Source organism: Girardinichthys multiradiatus, chromosome 1 (assembly GCF_021462225.1).
Source record: "Girardinichthys multiradiatus isolate DD_20200921_A chromosome 1, DD_fGirMul_XY1, whole genome shotgun sequence".
Classification (NCBI taxonomy): Eukaryota; Metazoa; Chordata; class Actinopteri; order Cyprinodontiformes; family Goodeidae; genus Girardinichthys; species Girardinichthys multiradiatus.
In genome coordinates, this window is record NC_061794.1 from 31,576,063 (window position 1) to 31,601,018 (window position 24,956).

General features: G+C 40.0%; 1 protein-coding gene across 6 annotated transcripts; it reads right to left on the reverse strand.

Annotated features, from left to right (window-relative positions):
* Nucleotides 1–3,566: 3,566 nt before the first annotated feature.
* Nucleotides 3,567–21,298, reverse strand: nr2c2 (nuclear receptor subfamily 2, group C, member 2). Of its 6 annotated transcripts, none has more exons than XM_047378440.1 (15): nt 21,121–21,298; nt 18,880–18,964; nt 18,608–18,703; nt 18,318–18,473; nt 17,998–18,103; nt 17,692–17,871; nt 17,221–17,377; nt 14,929–15,019; nt 14,642–14,787; nt 14,320–14,497; nt 8,848–8,969; nt 8,611–8,750; nt 7,384–7,521; nt 7,155–7,260; nt 3,567–5,218 (listed from the first exon to the last, which is right to left on the reverse strand). In XM_047378440.1, the coding sequence occupies exons 2-15, from the start codon at nt 18,943–18,945 to the stop codon at nt 5,044–5,046; spliced, it is 1,857 nt and encodes a 618-aa protein (XP_047234396.1). In that variant the 5' UTR covers nt 18,946–18,964; nt 21,121–21,298; the 3' UTR covers nt 3,567–5,043. The 6 variants fall into 6 exon arrangements, 5 of the variants coding, with proteins under 5 accessions (XP_047234396.1, XP_047234409.1, XP_047234388.1 ...); XM_047378453.1 differs by having other exon boundaries at nt 18,273–18,473; nt 18,608–18,684; nt 21,121–21,297; XM_047378432.1 differs by having other exon boundaries at nt 18,273–18,473; nt 21,121–21,297.
* Nucleotides 21,299–24,956: the final 3,658 nt, after the last annotated feature.

Below are 24,956 nucleotides of genomic sequence, written 5' to 3' on the forward strand. Positions count from 1 at the left end.
TGTGATGTGCATTTGTTTTTAATCCCCTTTACTCTGATACCCCAAAATGAAACCCAGGGGATGCTTCAGATGTTTTGCATAAATCCAACCCTGGGCAAACGCCTCATTCTGCCTCTGATTATGTACATGAGAATAATAAAAGAAGACAGGATATTTTAGCTACTTTTAAAAAAATGCCTTTTTTCATTTTTTTACATATAAGTTTCACAGATACAATCTTAGTTTAATAATATAATTCAGTCCAGGTTAGACCAATTTATATATTGCAGTTTTCATGCTTTTCTCAATCTAGGATAGTCTTGATGACAATGGCCATTTTTTAAACAAATGGATTAAGATTTGATTAATCTCAAACTGTTTAAAGAATCTCTGCTTAGTGTAAAAAAAAAAAAAAACAGTTCATGTTTGACCATTCTAGGTATTTTACATTTTCCCCTAGAGCCGATTAAATGGAGAGTCCTTAAAATATGAAATACAGCTTTAATTTAGCGCAGAATTAGAATATCAAACCAGCTTTCAACTTATTAATTTACAAAAGGCCTATATGGGCTGCATGGTGACACAGTTGGTAAAACTGTTGCCTTGCAGGCCTTCAAATACCAGCCTGGAGTTTTTCTGCATGGAGTTTGCATGTTTTCCCAGTGCATGAGTGGGTTCTCTCCAGGTACTCCGGCTTCCTCCCACAGTCAAAGAATATTCATGTTAGGTTACCTGGTCTTTCTAAATTACCCTTACGAGTGAGTGTGTGCATTGATTCTTTGTTCTGTATGGCACTGTGCTGCCTTGTGATGGACTGACGACCTCTCCAGGGTGTATAACTGTTCCCTCCCTCTTTTGAGCCAATTTTTAAAAACATTTTGGATAATTATCTAAAAAAAAAACACTGTAAAACTTCCTCTGGAGCATGAACAAAATCAGTCCTGCTACATTAGGTGAATATCTGTTTATTTAAATGAAATAAAATGCATGGCTTCAGAGAAGCTAGCCTCAGAGGCTGGAATGCAGAAACAAGAGTTCAGTCGTTAATACATTTGATTTATATCAGTGAGGTAGAAATGTGGGGTTGTAACCATCTTGGGAAACAAATGAATGTTTGAAATTCATCTTTCAAACGTCTGGAGACAGAAATTTCGAAGGAACAGAGTAGATTCACACAGTATAAAACGTTAACCAAATGATACCACAAGAGGATGAACCGACCTGTAATAGCTGCTCATGGTAAATATTTTAAAGCCACAACATTTAAATAAACATTTTACATACTGCATTTATTAAAATGTGCTTAAGCAATTTTCTTCATGCATGGCAATGCACTATAAAAATGATAACAATGCTCCTTATTAGGGCTCACAGAAAATTATAAAACCCTGTTTAAAAACAACATGCGCTCATTTTAATGTTCGTTACATGTACAAATGTAATTTCACACCAATGCCTTTAGAAACAGTCTCTTCAGGTTTTAATCCTAAATATTACAAATGATGTTTGTTCATGAGACACAAACCTGGCTGACTTATTAACATCCCAGTTACCATTCATGTTGCTGTGAATGTTTATTTAAACCTATATACAAGAGGGTAAGCCAATGCATATCTCAATGCTGTCCTCAAGACATCAATGCATTCAAGGCTGGCTTTCCGCAAAATCTCATTGTTTTTCAATCAGGGATACCTGCCCAAAGGTACTTTAAGTACACTTAGTATGCAACAAGCAAATTTGTTCAAAACAAATGAATGTTTTCAAAAAACATACAAAACAAACTGTTTTGTCAGCCTAAATGCAGTGGAACACCACATAAGCTGATTAATGTGCAAAGAAATACCAATGCAAACACAAAGAGTAGCATTGCTAAACGCTGGAATGAGTTTCAAACCCAAAGCTTCTAAATAGTCTTCTTGAAAACATGTGAAATTGATTAAAGACAAAGAAAACATAGGGCTACAAACAGGGTTGTAACACTGATGGAACAGAAGGACAAAACATAACTGATTGTCAACAAGGAAAGCAAGAGGAGGAGGTGATTGCACAGATTACAAAAGCACCCTAAACGTACCTTAATAAAATTTGTGCACATTCAAATACACTAAGAAATATACAGGTCCTTCTCAAAATATTAGCATATTGTGATAAAGTTCATTATTTTCCATAATGTCATGATGAAAATTTAACATTCATATATTTTAGATTCATTGCACACTAACTGAAATATTTCAGGTCTTTTATTGTCTTAATACGGATGATTTTGGCATACAGCTCATGAAAACCCAAAATTCCTATCTCACAAAATTAGCATATCATTAAAAGGGTCTCTAAACGAGCTATGAACCTAATCATCTGAATCAACGAGTTAACTCTAAACACCTGCAAAAGATTCCTGAGGCCTTTAAAACTCTCAGCCTGGTTCATCACTCAAAACCCCAATCATGGGTAAGACTGCCGACCTGACTGCTGTCCAGAAGGCCACTATTGACACCCTCAAGCAAGAGGGTAAGACACAGAAATAAATTTCTGAACGAATAGGCTGTTCCCAGAGTGCTGTATCAAGGCACCTCAGTGGGAAGTCTGTGGGAAGGAAAAAGTGTGGCAGAAAACGCTGCACAACGAGAAGAGGTGACCGGACCCTGAGGAAGATTGTGGAGAAGGGCCGATTCCAGACCTTGGAGGACCTGCGGAAGCAGTGGACTGAGTCTGGAGTAGAAACATCCAGAGCCACCGTGCACAGGCGTGTGCAGGAAATGGGCTACAGGTGCCGCATTCCCCAGACCTGGGCTACAGAGAAGCAGCACTGGACTGTTGCTCAGTGGTCCAAAGTACTTTTTTCGGATGAAAGCAAATTCTGCATGTCATTCGGAAATCAAGGTCCCAGAGTCTGGAGGAAGACTGGGGAGAAGGAAATGCCAAAATGCCAGAAGTCCAGTGTCAAGTACCCACAGTCAGTGATGGTCTGGGGTGCCGTGTCAGCTGCTGGTGTTGGTCCACTGTGTTTTATCAAGGGCAGGGTCAATGCAGCTAGCTATCAGGAGATTTTGGAGCACTTCATGCTTCCATCTGCTGAAAAGCTTTATGGAGATGAAGATTTCATTTTTCAGCACGGCCTGGCATCTGCTCACAGTGCCAAAACCACTGGTAAATGGTTTACTGACCATGGTATCACTGTGCTCAATTGGCCTGCCAACTCTCCTGACCTGAACCCCATAGAGAATCTGTGGGATATTGTGAAGAGAACGTTGAGAGACTCAAGACCCAACACTCTGGATGAGCTAAAGGCCGCTATCGAAGCATCCTGGGCCTCCATAAGACCTCAGCAGTGCCACAGGCTGATTGCCTCCATGCCACGCCGCATTGAAGCAGTCATTTCTGCAAAAGGATTCCTGACCAAGTATTGAGTGCATAACTGTACATGATTATTTGAAGGTTGACGTTTTTTGTATTAAAAACACTTTTCTTTTATTGGTCGGATGAAATATGCTAATTTTGTGAGATAGGAATTTTGGGTTTTCATGAGCTGTATGCCAAAATCATCCGTATTAAGACAATAAAAGACCTGAAATATTTCAGTTAGTGTGCAATAAATCTAAAATATATGAATGTTAAATTTTCATCATGACATTATGGAAAATAATGAACTTTATCACAATATGCTAATATTTTGAGAAGGACCTGTATTTTACTTTAATAAAAGACAACAGCACTGCTTAGACCTGGGCCCTCTACTAGGAAGCAGGTTCAACACATTTTCTTTTAGAGAACCAGTTTAGATAAACCTCAATTTAAATTATGTGTTAGTCTTACTACAAAGCTAGTCATCAACTCGGTAAGTCAGTTACCCAGAATATAGGCGTTTTTATGTGAAACAGGTGGAGCTGTAACTAGAGGACCAATCACAAATAAGCAGGAAGGAAGCTGGCAAAAACACTCAAAAAAAACGATGGTGAATGTGAAAATTAATGCACATGTCAATCTCAAAGCCAAATGATGAAAGCATGAATGTATCTAACATTTACTGTACTAATGCCAGGATGATGAAAAAGGGATGAGTGCAGTTCAGGAAATGTGAGTTAGTTGGAACCAATATCGTCTCTCAATATTCAGCAATAATATTTTTCTGTTTTTCTAATATTGCGCAGCCCTAGTGTCCCGTATGAGTTACCATGGTGACAGACACAGGTAAGGAGTGAACCAGCTTCCTGGTACTAAAAACCTCAAAGGGCAGCTAAATTAAAGTTACCTCGATAAACCACTAATCCTGCTTCGTAGTATAGGCCACAGGTATGAATATGGCTGATTCATGCGTAGGTGTTTCCTGGCTTCAAATGGAAAAAGCTGGCCATTTAGGTCACATGTAACATTTGTTGGTGGCCTATTGTCTAATACTTAAACAAAATACTTGTATATTAACATCAAATAAAAAAAAATACACACACACACACAAAGCATGTTTCTGATGAGAAAGTGATTTGAAATTACTTGGCATTCAGAGAAGTGTGTGTTTGAGCCTGAAACTTTAGCCACAAAAATCTGAAGTACCGATTAGACCAGTGCTGGTCTAATCGGTACCAAGACCGAAGATTTCTTGTGTTTTTAGGTTCCCTTCTAATGAAGTGAACTTAATCATCCTGTAGTTTTACATAATCATATATTTATATTTCAGGCTATGTTTGGTATTTTGTTTGACATTTTTGTATCAGAGGCTGGTCCTTAGTTAAACATATTTGACCAACATCATAGACAATAAGGCTTATTTAAACTTCAGACAATTTAACAAGTAGGATCAAAGTGTGCAGAAAGCATCAAGAGGGATACAACAGTTAACCAGTCACAGCTGACAGGATCTTTTATCCCATGGGATAAACAGCATCAACTGCAGAAAACATTCCCAGTCATCCTGGTTTTCCAATGCCATGTTATGCTAAATCTGGCAAGCGCTCCCTAAGTGATGTTAGAAAACAAGGATTCGTAGTTGAACTACAGCCCTCTAGAGACAATGTACCTGAAAATGAGACTTGCAAACTTAACTGACAGTTCTGAGTGCTTAGAGTGTTGTCATTCTGTCGAGTCAGAGTCCTGGCTGTTATACTCCGCCGTCTCCATCTTGAGGATGTAGGGAATGATGCTGTCAATAGAGACGTTGCCGATCAAGCCAGTAAAGAAGAGCTCCTCTGTGATACTCGAGTTCATCAGACGTAGGGCAGGCAGACGGGTCAGGATACGTGTTAATCTGAAAAAGGTAGATTATTTAGTAAAATGTAGCCAAAAATCCTCCCTGATCTTTTATTTTCAGTTGTTTACTGCAAAATACCTTAACTACCTCTGACAGCTAACATTCATAAAACTTTGTCAGTTAACCGCACAACTATACGCTACATCTGACAGTATGTCATTTTGTTTAGTGTGTGGCTGAGGTATTATTCATTTATTCTCCTTTATTGACTTACTGTGATTTTTTTTTATGCCAGCACTAATGATGACTGGTCACAAATTGTCATACGAAAGCTAGGAGAAAATATGAACATCGAAAACATACTGTGCACCAGTATATACTACAAACCTGTGACCAAACTGCCAAAAGCTTACTTAGAGATTTTTAGTAATTTGAAACAATATTTTTCTAAGACATCAACAGTCAATACAGGACCCAACACTTTTAAAGCATTATCCATAAAATTATAAGCTTAATTCCAAGATATGTAATCATCCTAGTGTTCAGTAATAAATGCTACCAATGGACTTGGTTTTTTGTTGAAATTCTTTTAAATTACAGCTTTTTAAATAGTGTCAAGGATTTTATTTGAACAATGATTCTGAAGTCTGAGATGAAAGTAAAACACTCCCATAAATGTGGCTTTTAACAGCTGAGCATCATTAGCCCTTTTTCCATTGCTTGTGGAAAGCCTCGGACTTTTAAAAGCCCTGGGCGCGTTTCGATACAAATTATTAGTTATTTCACTTTCCCAGGGCCTTGCTTTCACAGGTAAAATGTCCTACTCCTAGGAAGGACTTTCTAGATTTCATCGGGATTGTTAAAGGGGTGGCGTTGTGCAGCGAGGCATGGCACCAGCAGCTGCACTAATGGTGGCTGTGATTATACAAGTGTATCCTTTTTATACCATTAATTTCTCACAAAAAGTCGTTTCAAAATGTTTTTAAGAGAGACAGTAGATCTCGAAACTTCATCTGTGGAGTCATTTTATCAAGAATGAGCCTACTTTGAAAGGTTCCTCAGGGTTTTCAGAGCAGCGGAGCTTACAAGGTGGTTTGGCTGCTATGCTAAGCTAACCAGGGGCTGGACTGGGACTTCCCCACTAACCCTGCCTGATCTCGCCCCAGCACTCTGGGATTTCCCGCTACCTGTTATCTGTTTGTGGCGGCTGAAAGTGAATATAAAGCGTTGGCTTTTCGTGTAAACCTAACTTAGTGGGGTGTGAACTCTTTCGTATTTTTCAGTTTTATGCAGACAGCTCTGCAGGAGGAAAGACCAGTGATCTTCTTCACCCTCATGTCGTGCCATCCTTCACTGTCTACGCATCTTCTTCTTTATATAAATATTTGCCTATGATTAGACAATCAATGTATCAATTCCTTGTACTTCTGGACTGATAATCTTTATTTTTTACTAAAAACATTTTTCAGTTGGTGCTGTAGATATCTGAAATGTGTTTGCCTGATGATAATAAAAGAAAAATAAGTATGTTGATCAGTGTTTAGTAGTTCTTGTAGTTGTAAAGCAACAACTCTGGCCTGATGCAGGTGGGTAAAAAAATAAATATAAAGAAATGAAAACTGGATCCAGTGCAACGTAAGAAATAATGGAAGGAATTAGTCAACTGTATAACTCTAAAGCTGCTAATCAAAACTGTCTTTTAAAGGGAGTAAAGAAGTAAGGCTGGACTCAAGGTGTAGTGCATCTTCCTTCACAACTTTCCCATACATCTTTAGCCAGATTTAAATAAATAGCCTGTAGCCTTTCTGAGCAAAGGAAACAGAAGGCATCCAAATGCCTAGGATTCCTTTTACATGGGTAAAACAAATCCTGGGGTTTTAAATCCCAGAGCTTTCAGTTAAAAAGGGGCTACTGACATCTTCTTGAACAGTTTCACGTTTAGTTTGTCTACTCATACATTGATTTATGTCATCATGTTATATCATTAACTGACCTGTATGTGTCTTCGGGGTATGTTTTTTGCACATAGTCTTGCAGCTCCATGAGAGCTCTCTCTTGGAACTTCTCAATCTGGCCACTGCTGTCCACACCTGGGTGATCTGATCATTAGAGGGGAAAAAAACACAACACAAAAACATCTAAAATACAATAGAGCAACTTGATTGTGTAGGTGTTTTCTTTCCTTTTAACTGCTTACAGGCGATCTAAAAGACGTTTCTCACCAGGGCTGAACAACACTATAGCCTTTAAGTAGGCATATTCGTAGCTGTCGGTCTCCAGCCGCGTCATGCTGTTGCAGAACTCCTGGAACTTCCAGATGTGCTCCATCACATGCTTCACCCTCTCTCCAGACAGTTTGTCTGAAAGGCAAGAAAATGGCAAGAATTCTGTAAATATCCCACGAAACAAAGCTGGTTGTGGAGTTCTGCAGGGCCCTGTGCTTGGATTTATATTGTTAATCCTTGTTAACACTTTTGACAAGCACAAAATGAGATACCTAACTATAAAAGTAAAAGGTTTGGAGGACTTTTCCAGATAGTAGTACAGCTGGACTTATTGCATAGCTGGCATCCTATCACAGTACCTCGCTGACTTCTAGCAATATGATGTCGGTTGAAGGAGATGTTTGAGCAGATTTTTATATGTGTGTGTGATTTTGCAGACTTGTGTCAAGTACAAGTTGCATTACCATTTGCAAAACAATCTGTCTCATACACTTTGGGCAAGATAAAAATATGTATTTTAAATCAAGCAGTAAGCGACAACAGCCGTGCTCGGGGGCACTCTTGCTGCATATACGTTTTTTAATGAGGCTAAAACCAAAGAGGAACATGAAACAGATGCAACTTCACAAGAACTTCAAACAAAAATGGACTCAATGTCATATATATTGCTTTGGTTCTCAACCCTTCTCCTCGGGGCCCACCGATCAACACATCTTATAGAAATTATTCCTCAGCACAGCCTCAACTTCCAGAGACACCTGTTATATAGACATGCATTTAAATCAGAAATGTGGCAACACAGAAACATCTAAGAAATGCATGACAGGGGAGCCTAAGTAACAGGGTTGGGGATCACTGTTACAGACCACATTGCATCTCTCTGGCTTGTCGTCATTCTGATCCCTCATGATCTTATATCGCCAATCATCCATCCCTACATTGCATTACAGAAGAGAACTCCAATGAATATAACTGCGTATTTAACCTTGCAGTGGAATGTTGCTTTTATAAGAAGCTGTTCTTTTTCTGTGTTAATCAGAGGCACACAGTCATATTCATACCTGGGGATTGAGTTACACCGCACAACACAAAGACCAAGAAATACAATATATTAGAAGGAAATCCAAGCAACAACACCTACAATCTAATATGATGACATTTCTTCACTCCTGTTTTTATGTTTGTGTCCTACTGTGAGATGATGACGGGGTCTTTGGTCCATACCGTCCTGGACGCTGCTTTGCAGATGGTTAATGATGGCAGCAAGGATGGTTGATAGGTTCATCACGTGAGCGCACTGAGCAAGGCCCAAAATGAACAGCTCGTTCCAGCAAGCTCGCACCAAGCTAGTGTTTGCCTCCTGACTGAGAAATACATAAACATGTAAGGCATACTACAAACAGGCAGCAGGTGGCAGTGTTGCTACATTAAGCTTTTATTGTGCCAATTTCTTTTCCCCACCCAAGCGCTGAAAAGGCAGGAATGGAGCGTGCCCAGTGCATGGAGAGGAAGAGAAGTCTGGACGCCGACTCACAGATGTAGTGTACATTCAGAAACTCAGGCATGGGGCTGGGCATGGTCAGCTGAAGAGAACAAGCAAAGACAAAGAGGAACAGTTTAAAATATGGAGTCGTTTAAAAATAAATAGAAATAGAAAGCTAAAAATCTTTTTTGCTGCGACATAATTTCACATAAGCACATGTTTGACTATTGCCTTTTTGGAAGTTTTAAGCCTAGCCTTAAAAGTAGACAGGGTGTCTGCCTCACAGACCAAAACTGGGAGCTGGTTCCACAGGAGAGGAGCCTGATAACTAAAGGATCTGCCTCCCATTCTACTTCTAGAAACTCTAGGAACCACCAGTAAACCTGCAGTCTGAGAACAAAGTGCTCTGTTAGGAACATATGGAACAATCAGATCTCTGATGTATGATGGAGCTAAATTATTAAGGGCTTTATATGTGAGGAGGAGAATTTTAAATTCTATTCTAAATTTAATAGGGAGCCAATGAAGGGAATCTAAACTAGGAGAAATATGATCTCTCTTTTTAATTTTCATCAGAACTCTTGCTGCAGCATTTTGAATCAGCTGAAGGTTTTTAACTGCATTTTGTGGACATCCTGATAGTAAAGAATTACAATAGTCCAGTCTTGAAGTAACAAATGCATGGACTAGTTTTTCAGCGTCACTCCTGGACAGGATATTTCTAATTTTGGCAAAACATTTAAAGTCATCCAAGTTTATAACCCTGTGGTACTCCACAATTAACCCTGGAGTTTAAAGATGATTTATCATTTACATGAACAAACTGGAATCTGTCAGACAAATAAGATTTAAACCAGCCTAGCGCTGTTCCCCTGATCCCTACAGCATATTCCAGCCTTTCTAAGAGAATATTATGATCGATTGTATCAAATGCAGCACTGAGATCTAACAGAACCAGAACAGACACAAGTCCATTATCTGAGGCCATAAGAATATCATTAGTGACTTTCAGCAGAGCTGTTTCAGTGCTATGATGAGCTCTGAAGCCTGACTGAAACTCTTCAAACAAATCATTGCTATGTGAATGCTCACACATTTGATTAGCAACTATTTTCTCAAGAATTGGATATAGATTGGATATAGGTCTGTAATTATTCAAGTCATCTCGATCAAGCGAAGGTTTCTCAAGAAAAGGTTTAATTGCAGCTAACTTCAAAGCCTGTGGTACATATCCATTTACTAAGGATAGGTTAATCATACCTAAAATGGGGCTGGTAATCAGAGGGAACACTTCCCTAAATAATTTGGTTGGGATTGGGTCTAACCTACAAGTTGAAGGTTTAGATGAAGCTAATATTTCTGATAACTCAGGAAGTTTCACAAGATCAAAACAGTCCAAACATAGATCAGGTTCTACAGTTACTTCCAATGTTGTCTTACTTGCTGAGGATGAAGTAATCATCTTCGGGAGTATGTCAAAGATTTTTATTTTTAATAGAATCAATTTTATCTTAAAAGAATCTCATAAAGTCATGACTGCAAAGAGCTAAGGGAATGGATGGCTCAACAGAGCTATGACTCTGTGTACGTTTGGCAACTGTACTAAATAGAAACCTGGGATTATTCTTGTTCTCTTCTAATAATGATGAGAAATAAACTGTTCTGGCTTGGTGAAGTGTCTTTTTATACAACAGTAGGCTATTTTTCCTGATTAAGTAGGAATCCTCTAGGTGTGTAGAGCGCCATTTTATCTCCAATTTTCTAACATTGTGCTTTAAAGTATGCAGCTCTGAATTAAACCAGGGAGCCAGCCTCCTGTAATTACCTTCTTTTTCAAGGGGGCTGCATTGTCTAATGCATCACGCAATGATGAAGAAACACTATGAACAAAGAATCAATTTGTGAAGGGGCAGAAACAAAATTATTGCCCTCCACTGTGCTTTTCAGTGGTAATGAGGAAATTACAAGTGAAACAGATTCTTGAAAGGTTGTTACAGCATCGCCTGATAATGATCTACTGTAATGACATTTTCTTTCAGTTGTGGAGTAAATTAAACTCAAAGGTTATTAAAAAATGGTCAGACAGGACAGGGTTATGAGAAAATTTTGTTATGTCTTTACACTCAATGCCATATGTCAGCACAAGGTCCAGAGAATGAAGACAAAGGTGGGTAGGTTTGTTAATGTTTTGAGCAAAGCCAATTGAGTCTAAGATAGCATTAAAGGCTATATTTAGGGTATCACTTTCAGTGTCAACATGAATATTAAAGATATATAATAACTTTATCTGTATTTAACACTAAATCAGATAAAAGGTCTGAAAACTGATGTAAAAATTGAAAGTAAGGTGGACGGTACAAAACAACAAACAAGTGGTTTTAGTGCTTTGCAATTTGGATGAGGAAAACTAAGGAATAAATATTCAAAAGAGTTGTAGCTATTGATTGGTCTGGGACTAGTCAATAAATCAGACTGAAAGATGGTTGATACTCCTCCTCCTCCTCACCCGGTATTTCGAGGAATGTGAAAATTTAAATAATTAGTAGGAGTTGACTCATTTATAGTAACATAATCCTCTTGCTGCAGCTAGGTTTCTGTGAGGCAAAATAAATCAATCTGATTGTCACAAATCAGGTCACTAACTAGCAGTGTCTTTGAAGAGAGAGATCTTAAGTTCAGTAGGCCACATTTAATTGTTTTATTTTTATTTTCAGTCTGAGTTGTGTTTATTTTTATTAGATTTTCCTGATTTCCACCTTTTAGATAATTTTTTTATCTATTCAATTTTGGCCATGGGCGAGACACTGTCTTAATAGGGTAATGGGTGGGTAGCAGTACAGAAGCTGCAGAGAGGAGTATTAAACTACAACCCTGCTTCCTGGTCTGAACCCTGGGTTGTCAGAGTTTTGGAGAACTGATAAATTCAGCCAGATTCCTAGAAAGAAGAGCTGCTCCATCTAAAGTGGGATGGATGCCGTCTCTCCGGATCAGACCAGGTTTTCCCCAAAATGTTCGCCGATTATCAATGTAGCCCACATTGTTTTCTGGACACCACCTAGACAGCCAGCGGTTGAATGACAGCATGCGGCTAAACATGTCGTCACTGGTCAGATCGGGGAGGGGACCAGAGAGTCCGACATTGTTTTGGCAAACTTACACACCGAAGCAACACTAACTTTGGTGACCTCTGATTGACGTAACCGGGTGTTATTACCGCCAGCGTGAATAAAAATCTTACTGTATTTAAGCTTATCCTTAGCCAGCAGTATCAGGTATGATTTGATGTCGCCCGTTCTGGCCCCTGGCAGACATTTGACTATGGTCGCTGGTGTCTCTAGTGCCATGTTTCTGACTATGGAGCTGCCAATTACCAGAGTTGGCTTCTCAGCGGGTGTGTCGCTGAGCGGGGAAAATCTGTTAGAAACGCAGACGGGTTGGTGGTGACCTGTGGGCTGGGATCTAGGACTCTGCTTTCTACGTACCGTCACCCAGCCGGCCTGAGGCCCCGGCTGCGCGGGCTCTGCTGGAGGACTGCTACGGGGAGCTACCCTCGGTGGCTCCGCGCTGGCTAAGGGGCCTCGGCTATCTGCTGGTTTTTCAACAGCGCAGTGCCGGGCCCCCAATTCCGATACCCTCGCCTCCAAAGCTACAAAAATGCTACATTTATTACTCGTACCATTATCACTAAAGGTGGCAGAGGAGTAACTGAACATCTGACACAGAGAGCAGGAGAGAGGAGAGGACTCAGAGAGAGAAACAGCAGAAAGGGTAGTCATGGTGGAGCTAAAGCTAACGCTAAGCTAGCGACCCCTTACCACTACTAGAAAAACCGTGTAAGAGAGTTGTACCCAAACGTTAAATACAGCAACAGAAAGTATGTGTTTTAACGTGCTTATGTATTAGAACAAGTAAGAGATATCACAGTAGAGAGAAATCAGATCAAACGAGAGAGCCTTCACACACCAAACAATCCACCGAGTGCAACAGCGAAAACAGGAAGTGACGAATATGCCTTACCATGCCTTCCTTTCCTTTTTGATAAAGCTTATGGTTAGAGTGGCTTAGGCTATCTTCCTCCTTCCCTGTTGGATGGAGTAAGGGGCAGTCAGGTTTAGCCTAAACCGGCTCAGTTATGGTTGAGGTGCAAACACACCCTCCATTTCTGCTACCTGTATGACCCCTTCTCCTTTCCAATGGTTATAATCAGTCAGACAGAGAGAGGTATCCCAATCCTTGTGGTTTTTAGTATAACAATGACCATCAGTGGGCTCTAGATAGACAAACTTTATCAGTTTATCATTTTACTTAGTGCCCCTACACGTGGCCCGTTCTGGGGTGGCCGGGCTCTGGCACTCGGCGGTTTGGTCTGGCCTCCCTGGCGGCCCCGATCCGTTCTGGACCCTTTGTGAGGTGCCTTGAGACGACATTGTTGTAAATAAGCGCCATTTAACTAAATAATCTGAACTGAAACTATCTGTGTAGTTATGCTGCTATAGGCTTAGGCTGCTGGAGGACATAATGACCACTTTCACCCTCTTCACTACATTCTCACACTACTCTTCAATTTTGCATTATTTGCTGTTATTTCAGCTTTTAACTTTGTTCTCTCTATTCTCTTCCTAGAAGCAACACCTGGCCTGACTCTGTGTCTACCTGTGACACCTTTCTGGAGAGGGGAATCGTCCGAGCTTCTGCTGGCAACAACTTAATGCTCACCCTCTACCGATGATCCACATGGCCCTGTCTTTCAGTGTTTAACCCTTTCTCTCTCCTAGATATAGCGATTGATGTAGCTTTTACTGTAACTAATTATATGTGCTCTCTTTCAGACTCTAACCTTGAAAACTGGCTCAGAGTTTATCCATAGAAAGTACTCCTGGATCAGTGCTTCTGTGTTCTTTTTGTGTCTCTGCTCTGTTCTCTCAAACCCCTAGTCAGTCGTGGCAGATTGCCGCTCACACTGAGCCTGGTTCTGCTGGAGGTTTCTTCCTGTTAAAAGGGAGTTTTTCCTCTCAACTGTTGTTACATGCATGCTCAGTATGAGGGATTGCTGCAAAGTCAACGCCAGTGACTGTCCACTGTCTCTACATGCTCATCCGGGAGGAGTGAATGCTGCAAGTCACTGACTGGATGCAATCTGCTGGGTTTCCTTAGATAGAAAAACTTTTTATCCAATTTGAATAAATAACTGAATCTGACTGTACTGTTCAATGGTTAGGATTTATTGGAATGTATGTACCTGACTTTTGTGAAGTGCCTTGAGATGACATGTGTTGTGAATTGGCTCTATATAAATAAACTGAAACTGAAGTCTACATCCATATAAAAGCACAAAAACAATACCGTCAGCCCACGGAAGAAGACATCTGAGAACATCTCAGAATGTTTACTAAGGCTTTGCATATGTCCTCGTTTCCATCTCAGTAGCTTCGGAGGTAGACTTTACCCACCTTAAAACCAACATGGCTGTCTGTGAGCAGTGGTCCCTCCACCTCGATGATGGGCGTCTCCTGGTCCCGTCCAATCAGCTGGATGGTAGTCCCACTGAAGCACTGCGACTTCTCAGCCAGATTCTGTTCCACCCCTGCTTCAGGTGGGTTGAAGACTTTGGCCAGAGTGTCAAAGGCACTGCGTGAAGTACATACGTGCAAACACGTTAAAATTAAATTTGGAAACAGATTTTCCTGCTTTTTAGACTACTAAATGTATCACAGAACTCTAGAAAAAGATTTCCTGAAGGACCTCAGATGAACCTCTAGCTGACATACTAACCGTGTTATCTCGCTTGCAGACTGCTCCTCCTGCTGGCTGTCTGAGGTGTCACCATTGTTAAGGTTTTCTTTCAGTGAGTCACTCAGGTTGGCGAGTGATGTCACCACATTGGCTAGTGTCCCCAGGTCTCCGTGCCCAGAATCCATCTAGAGCAAACAATTGCCACATTACAGCATCAACTTCACCCAAAGACACTGATGCTATAAGCCATTCAAACTTTGTAATAAGACGCAATGTTAAAAGGAGCAGAATACAGAAGAGCTACAAGGTGTTATGATCAGATATACCTTAGAGTCTGATGCCAGGAGCAACGTTCCATCAGCCTGAATAACCGGCTGCTGGATATTAACCAGCATCCCCTGGTCCAGCAGGCTGGATCTGTACAATTATACATAACATTAGTAGAACAACCTAACAGGCTTTCAGTTATACTTCAGACTTACTGTACATTGCTGTAAAAAGGTATCTGAATGTTTCAAAATGACTTCTGCTTTTTCCTTTGCTTATTTTTCCATACGTAAAGGTTTCAGATCATCCAAAAAAATTGTAATACAGAACATAACCGGAGTAAATAAAAGGAGCAGTTTTCACATTATGATTTCATTTATTATTGCAAAGAATCGGAAAGAATATCCAAACCAACCTGGCTGGTCAGCACGGGACTGGGTGTGGCAAGTAAAACTGAACCAGAAAAAGATGGTTTATCATAAATTCATAATGTAACAAGAAGGGCAATTACTTTTCACATAGGACCTGTTGTATTTGGATAGCTTTTGTTTCCTTAAAAATGTAAAATCGTCATTTGAAAACAGCGATTTGTACTTATGTTATCTTTGCCTAATATTAAAAATTGCTTAATGTTCTTAAACAATTGAAATGTGACAAAAAAGAAATCTATAATTTGCCAAATACCTTTTTATAGCACTATACAGTGCCTTGCGAAAGTATTCTGCCCCCTTGAACTTTTCAACCTCTTGCCACATTTCAGGCTTCAAACATAAAGATATAAAATTCAAATTTTTTGAGAAGAATCAACAACAAGTGAGACACAATCGTGAAGTGGAATGACATTTATTGGATGTGTCAAACTTGTTTAACAAATCAAAAACTGAAAATGGGGCGTGCAATATTATTCGGCCCCCTTGCGTTAATACTTTGTAGCGCCATCCTTTGCTGCAATTACAGCTGCAAGTCGCTTGGGGTTTGTCTCTATCAGTTTTGCACATCGAGAGACTGAAATTCTTGCCCATTCTTCCTTGCAAAACAGCTGGAGCTCAGTGAGGTTGGATGGAGAGCGTTCGTGAACAGCAGTCTTCAGCTCTTTCCACAGATTCTCGATTGGATTCAGGTCTGGACTTTGACTTGGCCATTCCAACACCTGGATACGTTTATTTGTGAACCATTCCATTGTAGATTTGGCTTTATGTTTTGGATCATTGTCTCGTTGGAAGATAAATCTCTGTCCCAGTCTCAGGTCTCTTGCAGACTCCAACAGGTTTTCTTCCAGAATGGTCCTGTATTTGGCCCCATCCATCTTCCCATCAATTTTGACCATCTTCCCTGTCCCTCCTGACGAAAAGCAGGCCCAAATCATGATGCTGCCACCACCATGTTTGACAGTGGAGATGGTGTGTTCAGGGTGATGAGCTGTGTTGCTTTTACGCCAAACATATCGTTTTGCATTGTGGCCAAACAGTTCGATTTTGGTTTCATCTGACCAGAGCACCTTCTTCCACATGTTTGGTGTGTCTCCCAGGTGGTTTGTGGCAAACTTTAAACGAGACATTTTATGGATATCTTTGAGAAATGGTTTTCTTCTTGCCACTCTTCCATAAAGGCCAGATTTGTGCAGTGTACGACTGATTGTTGTCCTATTGACAGACTCTCCCACCTCAGCTGTAGATCTCTGCAGTTCATCCAGAGTGATCATGGGCCTCTTGGCTGCATCTCTGATCAGTCTTCTCCTTGTTTGAGATGAAAGTTTAGAGGGACGGCCGGGTCTTGTTAGATTTGCAGTGGTCTGATACTCCTTCCATTTAAATATGATTGCTTGCACAGTTCTCCTTGGGATGTTTAAAGCTTGGGAAATCTTTTTGTATCCAAATCCGGCTTTAAACTTCTTCACAACAGTATCTTGGACCTGCCTGGTGTGTTCCTTGGTCTTCATGATGCTCTGCGCTTTGAACAGAACCCTGAGACTATCACAGAGCAGGTGCATTTATACGGAGACTTGATTACATACAGGTGGATTCTATTTATCATCATCAGTCATTTGGGACAACATTGGATCATTCAGAGATCCTCACTGAACTTCTGGAGTGAGTTTGCTGCACTGAAAGTAAAGAGGCTGAATAATATTGCAAAACTTTTCAGTTTTTATTTGTTAAAAAAGTTTGACACATCCAATAAATTTCCTTCCACTTCACGATTGTGTCCCACTTGTTGTTGATTCTTCACAAAAAATTTGAATTTTATATCTTTATGTTTGAAGCCTGAAATGTGGCAAGAGGTTGACCAGTTCAAGGGGGGCGAATACTTTCGCAAGGTACTGTATGTACACAGGTCTTATTTCTACTGACCTGGAACCATCTGTATCTGTATCAGAGATAAAGGTTGGTGTAGCAATAAGTGGGCTGTTGAGATCCTTGCGGATGTAGATCTTCTGGGTGGAGGCAGCACAGTTGGCTTGTCTTTCTCTGGGCACTAGGTCGATGGGTTTCCTCTCACTCTGGACAGCTAAACATTTACACCAAGCAGACTGTTGTTACTGTTATTTTTGGAATATTACCGTAATAATACTAAATAGTTGGGGTTTTTTCAACAAAATGACAAAATCCAAGTCCTGTTGTGCTTCTGTTTTAAAATGTCTTGCAGCATGGTGGTACTTTATTTACAAGGGCAATACCTGTTGCACAGTTTGAGAACCTGTGTTTTGGACAACACGAGTAAAATGACTAATCTTAATCTGGCCAATTATCCAACAAGACCAGATTTGACTCAAACTTAAACCGTATTTAAGGACTTTGGGCTTCATCTGGATGCAAACTCACAATCAGTTTTCATCCCCATCTTAAGGCATTTCCTCAGCCGGCAGAACTGGCAGCGGTTGCGGTGGTGTTTGTTGATGACACAGTCTTGCTTACTGCGACAGCTGTAGGTCAGATTTTTCCTCACACTACGCTTGAAGAAACCTTTGCATCCCTCACAGCTGACAGCTCCATAGTGACGCCCTGAACACATACAGAAATCAGGCGGTTTCAGTCATGGTGCCGACAGAGTAAAGTTGAACAGCTGGACTCCACGTTGTGATGTGTTCAGCAGACTGAATGTAAAGAGTCAGCTGTAAGGTAGAGTACCTGAAGCTTTGTCCCCACACACAACGCAATATTCCACCGGCTGAGATCGACTTAAATCTCCTGACTGTCCTAACAATCGCTCCATTGAAGCTGGATCTGTGACAATCTGAAAAGCAAAGCCAAATGCAAACTTATAATCTACTAATTCTACCTTTACCAGGCCTGCATAATGTCAAGGACACATCTGAGTAAAAGTGAAAATATCACGACAAAGGTTGTCCCAGCAGATCTGCCAACATTATGGGATATGTGGGTATACTGTGGGACAAATGTACCTGTATCCTTCCTGGCATTATGGTGTCTGCAGCAGTGAAGATGACCTGTTTTGTGTTGTGAGTCTCCGGTGAGGCCAGGATGACTTTGCTTGCCCCTGAGCTGTCAGCCGTGGTCAGAATGAACTGCTGCTTTGGAGCACTGGACGGGTTCATCGCTGTCACTATCTGGATCTTCTGACCTGTCTGCTGGTCGGTTACAATCTGAAAAGTTGAAGGACAGAAGAGGCAGACAGAAAAAGGGAGGGAGGCAGGAACAAACACTAATGTGATTAAAGTAGACCTTACATCTGGTAATGTCAACCAGTGTCTCTGCAGGTTATTGCACTGCTGATTACCTGTATTCGCTGTGGTGTTGTGGCAGGCTGTGCGGAGATGACCTGAAAGCGCTGGGGAGACTCACCCACCACTGGATCTGATGGAGAGCATGACCCCTAACCCAGTTAAGCACAAATAATTTGTGTCAGCTAACAAACACCCAAATAGGTTTTAGGTAGGTGTCTGTAATCCATAGGAATGTGGTTACATAATACTTTATGACTCCATTAAAAAATTTGACTGTGTGGTGTGGAACAAAATACACAAAGAAAGCCCTTCTCAGCATACTGACCTCTGCCTCATGTTTAGAATCTGCTTTCTGCTGAGAGAGCAGATTTAGGTTGCTCGCCATGATCATGTGGAGTCATTAGTGGGGTCTGTGGAGAGATGCAAGAGACTTGAATCATCAACAGTGATGGTAAAAGTCACAAGACAAAACAAAACTGGGGTATGATACATTTGCCTTTCAAAAAGGTTGAAAATAGCCACAGTTTTGTTTTTGAACAATCACCCAGACTAAATTACACAACCTCTGAGTTCTACAAAAGGTCAAAAGTGAAACTACAGCTGTATTTTGAAAGATACTGATCCACTTGGTAGCTATTTTCTGCACATTAAGTGCTACAACGTAAAGTGGCCAGGTCCCACAGTAGAGGTACTTGTCAAGGTATCAGAATATTGTAATGGGAACATTAAGATTCTTATAAGTGTCACCACTCTCAAACCAGCAAAATAAGAAAAATTATTAAATTAAGACCTGTATAAAAAGTACAGTTTTTCCTCTTACAGGACCAGAGAAATTAACCGTGATGGTTTATGCAGTTGTATGGAAGCTCCAATGGGCCAAAGCTCTTACCTGGCACTTTATTGGCACGTTTCAGGAGCGCACATAAAATTAAGCACTTTTTTAATTGAAAAGGAAAGTATAAACGAGCCAGTCTTTGAAATAATCCTGGCAGGGATGAAGGCGGGATTTCAAAATAAAACCCAGCTCCCACCATCTCTGTCATTTACATGTTAAACACGTGCATCAGGAGAAAGTGAACTAATTAACTCAAACTGAATATAAGAGACTGTAAAGTGTCTCAATGCTCAGACTTTTTCCTTTATTTGCTGTGGTTACTTATTCAGTTGTTTATTTAAACATCTTATTAAACCATAATAAACGTGTATTTACTTTAGAATATCGCAGAAAAAATGTTCTGGGGATGTTTTTAAACTGTGTTGACACAGATGTAGTCTGCATTAACACAGACTCGCTACAGACTCCATCTGTCCCCATTTTATGTGATTCCAACAGTTTTCAACGTAATATACAGATAAAAATTTGACAAGTCTGCCGTGCATTTGTATTCAGACACCTTTATTCTGATATGCCAAAAAAAAAAAAAAAATCCAGTGGAACTATTTGCCTTCAGAAGTCACAAACTGGTGAAGTTCACTTGTGTGTAATTTCTTCTTAGTATAAATAGCTGTTTTGTAAGGCCTCAAGTTTGTAGAGGTAGAAGGTGGTGGCAGGGTTTTGGTCAATTTAGACCAAAGCAATCTGTGTTGAAATGACCCAATCAAAGCCAAGACCCGAAGTTAATTAAAAATCAGTGGCGAGAGTGAAACTACTTGAGCCTTATCTATTTTTCAAATAAAAATGGGTCTCTATATGTTTAAAGCTGGTTGAGAAAGGACATAAACACTTGTTTAGCTTCAGGTGTTTTTTGCTATAAAATAGCTTTGCACATTAGGACTAAATCATTCAGACAAAATACCGTATAGGAAGCATGTCACCTAGAAAAAGTTTTTACAATTAATAGACACCATGCATCTGAACAGCTTAGTAGGCACTAATATGTTCACCGTTTTCTTCCATTAGATAGGCTAAGCTACAGCTGATTAATGTACCTGCAGTTGTCCACAGGATCAGTCTATGGGAGGAGCGTGAGGCTTCATATTGTTTACAGATTGGCTGAACAGTATGTCCATCAATACCTTTACTCCAGCAGCACAGAACAAAATGGAGAATGTGGCATTTGGCCAACACAACGCAGACGTTATAAATTAATATAATTTTAACAATTTTCTTAATAGACAGTGGAGTGGGTGACATCTCATATACTGATGGAATATATTTTTTTAAATCTGCTTTTCTAAATAAAACAATGGCACAGACATTTCAATCCACTCATGTCAGCAGGATGGCAAAGGTAAAAGGGTCGAGTTCATCCGGTGTTAGCTGCTGTTGCTAGCTAAACGCGAATAAAAGTACCGTAGGCTACAGAGCAACAGCTAACGATGCCGGTCTCTGTCTTCACCCGGTCACAGTGCAGGGGTTAAAACAAATTAACAGCGTTGTCATGTAATTAATAAACAGTTAAGGTTTCCATGCCGACAGTCAGACTGCGCGCAGCTTGTTTCTGTTCATCCCCGGACCAAGAGCAGCCGTAGACGGACAGGAAGCTAAGTAGCTAGCCGCTGTTTCAGACCCAGCGCTGCCACCTCAGAGGTGCTTTCATGCTTTCAGTCCAGGACGATCACTCACCTCAGAGGGACGGCACTAACCACTTTAAGGCGCTCCGGCTGGTTTATAAAAATAATTGTTGAGTTTTCCGTCTATTAAAGGTCATAGTTCGTGACCCCGCACCGACAGCGCATTGGTGATGATGTTTTTTTTTTTTCTTCCTCCTCCCTCTCTGTCCGTGTGCTTAAATACCCCCCACCCTTAGCGCGATCCAGACAGCACTGACGTCATAATGTCTGGGGATTTGACAAATGCGTATCAGAAAAAAAAATAATAATAACGACATAAAACACGTTTTGATTTAAAAACAATTAATTTAGGTTACTTTGTTGTAACACCAGTGTTTTTACTTGGCTTGTTTTCTAGTTTTTCTTAATTATGATTAAGTGTTAAGTTAATTATAATTCCTCTACGGTTTTATTCACATCCTTTAAAACTCAGGACTTATCCAAAATCCTGACAGAGCAACGCAGAACAGGACTAAGAAATTTATTCAAAGAAACAGTCAGGGTGAAAAAAGCGGGATACACTATAACAGTCTTTGTGTTTTTCTCACACATTTGGATATATGGATATTTACTAATAATTTAATTTAAAAATACACATCAATTCCAATAATATTAATACACAATAAAAACAAAAGAAAATACCTTGTTTAAAGGAAGCTTCCCATATTTAAACCTTAGACATTTGGTTTGTTAAGCTCCTGATGGTTGTGAAAGTGAACACTGCGCTAAGATTCAAACTGTCTGTAGCCTCTCAGAACAAACATAGCAGCTTACAAGTCTGGTAACCGATTTAGAAATCTCTTCCTTAAAACATTTTTGCATACATTTTTGTTTGCATGAATCATAGTAAGTCATAATTTCATATTCGGGTAGGAAAGAGTGTTGTCGAAGAAGTCCAGACTCATATCAGTGCCTTTCATTGAGTGAAACACAAGGTCACTGATTACTGAGTTTTTCCAGAACCAGAACAAAACAGGGTTCAGGAAGCATTTAGTTTCTATGCTCCTCAGCTCTGGAAAGAAGACCCTGAAAACCCGAGACCTGCAGACACTGTTGGATTCTTTAAATCAGGACTAACAATGTTTTTTACTGCAGCTTTCTATTAAGAAGTCTCACTAATGAACTGTTTGCCCAGTTACTGATGAACGAGTGAAACATGATAAAGATAATGCATTTAAAGATTTGTTGTTTTTTTATTCAATGCTTTTCTTTGCTGAAAAGTTCTTGTTATTTGAACGTTTTTCCTTTGATTTCCTGAAAAGGACTTTGGATTGCCTTGGGTATGACAGATGCTATATACAGGTCCTTCTCAAAATATTAGCATATTGTGATAAAGTTCATTATTTTCCATAATGTCATGATGAAAATTTAACATTCATATATTTTAGATTCATTGCACACTAACTGAAATATTTCAGGTCTTTTATTGTCTTAATACGGATGATTTTGGCATACAGCTCATGAAAACCCAAAATTCATATCTCACAAAATTAGCATATCATTAAAAGGGTCTCTAAACGAGCTATGAACCTAATCATCTGAATTAACAAGTTAACTCTAAACACCTGCAAAAAATTCCTGAGGCCTTTAAAACTCCCAGCCTGGTTCATCACTCAAAACCCCAATCATGGGTAAGACTGCCGACCTGACTGCTGTCCAGAAGGCCACTATTGACACCCTCAAGCAAGAGGGTAAGACACAGAAAGACATTTCTGAACGAATAGGCTGTTCCCAGAGTGCTGTATCAAGGCACCTCAGTGGGAAGTCTGTGGGAAGGAAAAAGTGTGGCAGAAAACGCTGCACAACGAGAAGAGGTGACTGAACCCTGAGGAAGATTGTGGAGAAGGGCCGATTCCAGACCTTGGGGGACCTGCGGAAGCAGTGGACTGAGTCTGGAGTAGAAACATCCAGAGCCACCGTGCACAGGCGTGTGCAGGAAATGGGCTACAGGTGCCGCATTCCCCAGGTCAAGCCACTTTTGAACCAGAAACAGCGGCAGAAGCGCCTGACCTGGGCTACAGAGAAGCAGCACTGGACTGTTGCTCAGTGGTCCAAAGTACTTTTTTTGGATGAAAGCAAATTCTGCATGTCATTCGGAAATCAAGGTGCCAGAGTCTGGAGGAAGACTGGGGAGAAGGAAATGCCAAAATGCCAGAAGTCCAGTGTCAAGTACCCACAGTCAGTGATGGTCTGGGGTGCCGTGTCAGCTGCTGGTGTTGGTCCACTGTGTTTTATCAAGGGCAGGGTCAATGCAGCTAGCTATCAGGAGATTTTGGAGCACTTCATGCTTCCATCTGCTGAAAAGCTTTATGGAGATGAAGATTTCAATTTTCAGCACGACCTGGCACCTGCTCACAGTGCCAAAACCACTGGTAAATGGTTTACTGACCATGGTATCACTGTGCTCAATTGGCCTGCCAACTCTCCTGACCTGAACCCCATAGAGAATCTGTGGGATATTGTGAAGAGAACGTTGAGAGACTCAAGACCCAACACTCTGGATGAGCTAAAGGCTGCTATCGAAGCATCCTGGGCCTCCATAAGACCTCAGCAGTGCCACAGGCTGATTGCCTCCATGCCACGCCACATTGAAGCAGTCATTTCTGCCAAAGGATTCCCGACCAAGTATTGAGTGCATAACTGTACATGATTATTTGAAGGTTGACGTTTTTTGTATTAAAAACACTTTTCTTTTATTGGTCGGATGAAATATGCTAATTTTGTGAGATAGGAATTTTGGGTTTTCATGAGCTGTATGCCAAAATCATCTGTATTAAGACAATAAAAGACCTGAAATATTTCAGTTAGTGTGCAATGAATCTAAAATATATGAATGTTAAATTTTCATCATGACATGGAAAATAATTAACTTTATCACAATATGCTAATATTTTGAGAAGGACCTGTAAATAAACCTACCTTGCCTTGTCAGTAGCTCACTGGGGGAAGGTTTGTCTCATTGTCCTTGCATTGATTGTCACTAGTAAATATAAATTTAAAATAAATTTATGGAATGTGGAAACTGTTCAGTTGTTTTGTGGCTTTAATAAATACTATATTAAAAAAGGAGAGTAAAATCCTTTATTTCATTTCACCTTATTTTACTGCTTATACATAGCTTAGCTCAAAATATATTACTAAAAAGGGTCACTGGTTTAAATTAATGTCTTAAAGTACATTAGGTAGTACCCATTTGTAATCTTATTAATGGTTCTATGCGGAGGGAAATGAAAAGTTTTGATTAAAAAAACAATTACTATTTCTAAAATTGCATTAATAATGAAATGTCAGCCTGCTGAAATGTACAGCACAGTATATGCACTTAGTACTTGCTTTGAGTCTTTTGTCAATGTCAACTTTATTTATATAGCACATTTAATACAGAAATCTCTGTCCAAATGGCTGTACACAACGAACAATATAAATATATAAAATAACAAATACACAACATCCAAAAATAATAACAATAAAAAATAATTTACATACTAAGAACTATTAAAAATCATAAAAAGATAATACAAGAATCTGCTCCGCTTGAGTTAAAGGCCAGTGTAAACAGGTGGGTTTTTAACAACAACTTAAAAATGCAAAGGGACTGGGCTGTTCTAATATTCAAGGAAAGACTGTTCCAGAGTCTGAACGCAGCCACAGCAAATGCTTGGTCCCCTATAGTTTTCAGCCGTGATCTCAGCACAACCAAAGTGACCTGATTTACTGATCTTATTGACCGGACTGGAATGTGGACCGACAGAAGTTTGGAAAATAGAGGGGAGCTAACCCATTCAAACATTAAAAAACCATCAATTAAAATCTTAAAAGAAATCCTGTAGCTGATTGGAAGTGCAGAGA

Excerpts from the sequence above, each read along its gene's own strand:
- nr2c2 (XM_047378432.1), bottom strand. The coding sequence starts at position 18,945 with ATGATCATGGCGAGCAACCTAAATCTGCTCTCTCAGCAGAAAGCAGAT. Across the intron at positions 8,970-14,319 it reads ACAGCCATGTTGGTTTTAAG|CTGACCATGCCCAGCCCCAT; the intron begins GTGGGTAAAGTC and ends TGTTCTCTTCAG. Across the intron at positions 7,261-7,383 it reads TATAGTGTTGTTCAGCCCTG|ATCACCCAGGTGTGGACAGC; the intron begins GTGAGAAACGTC and ends TCTAATGATCAG.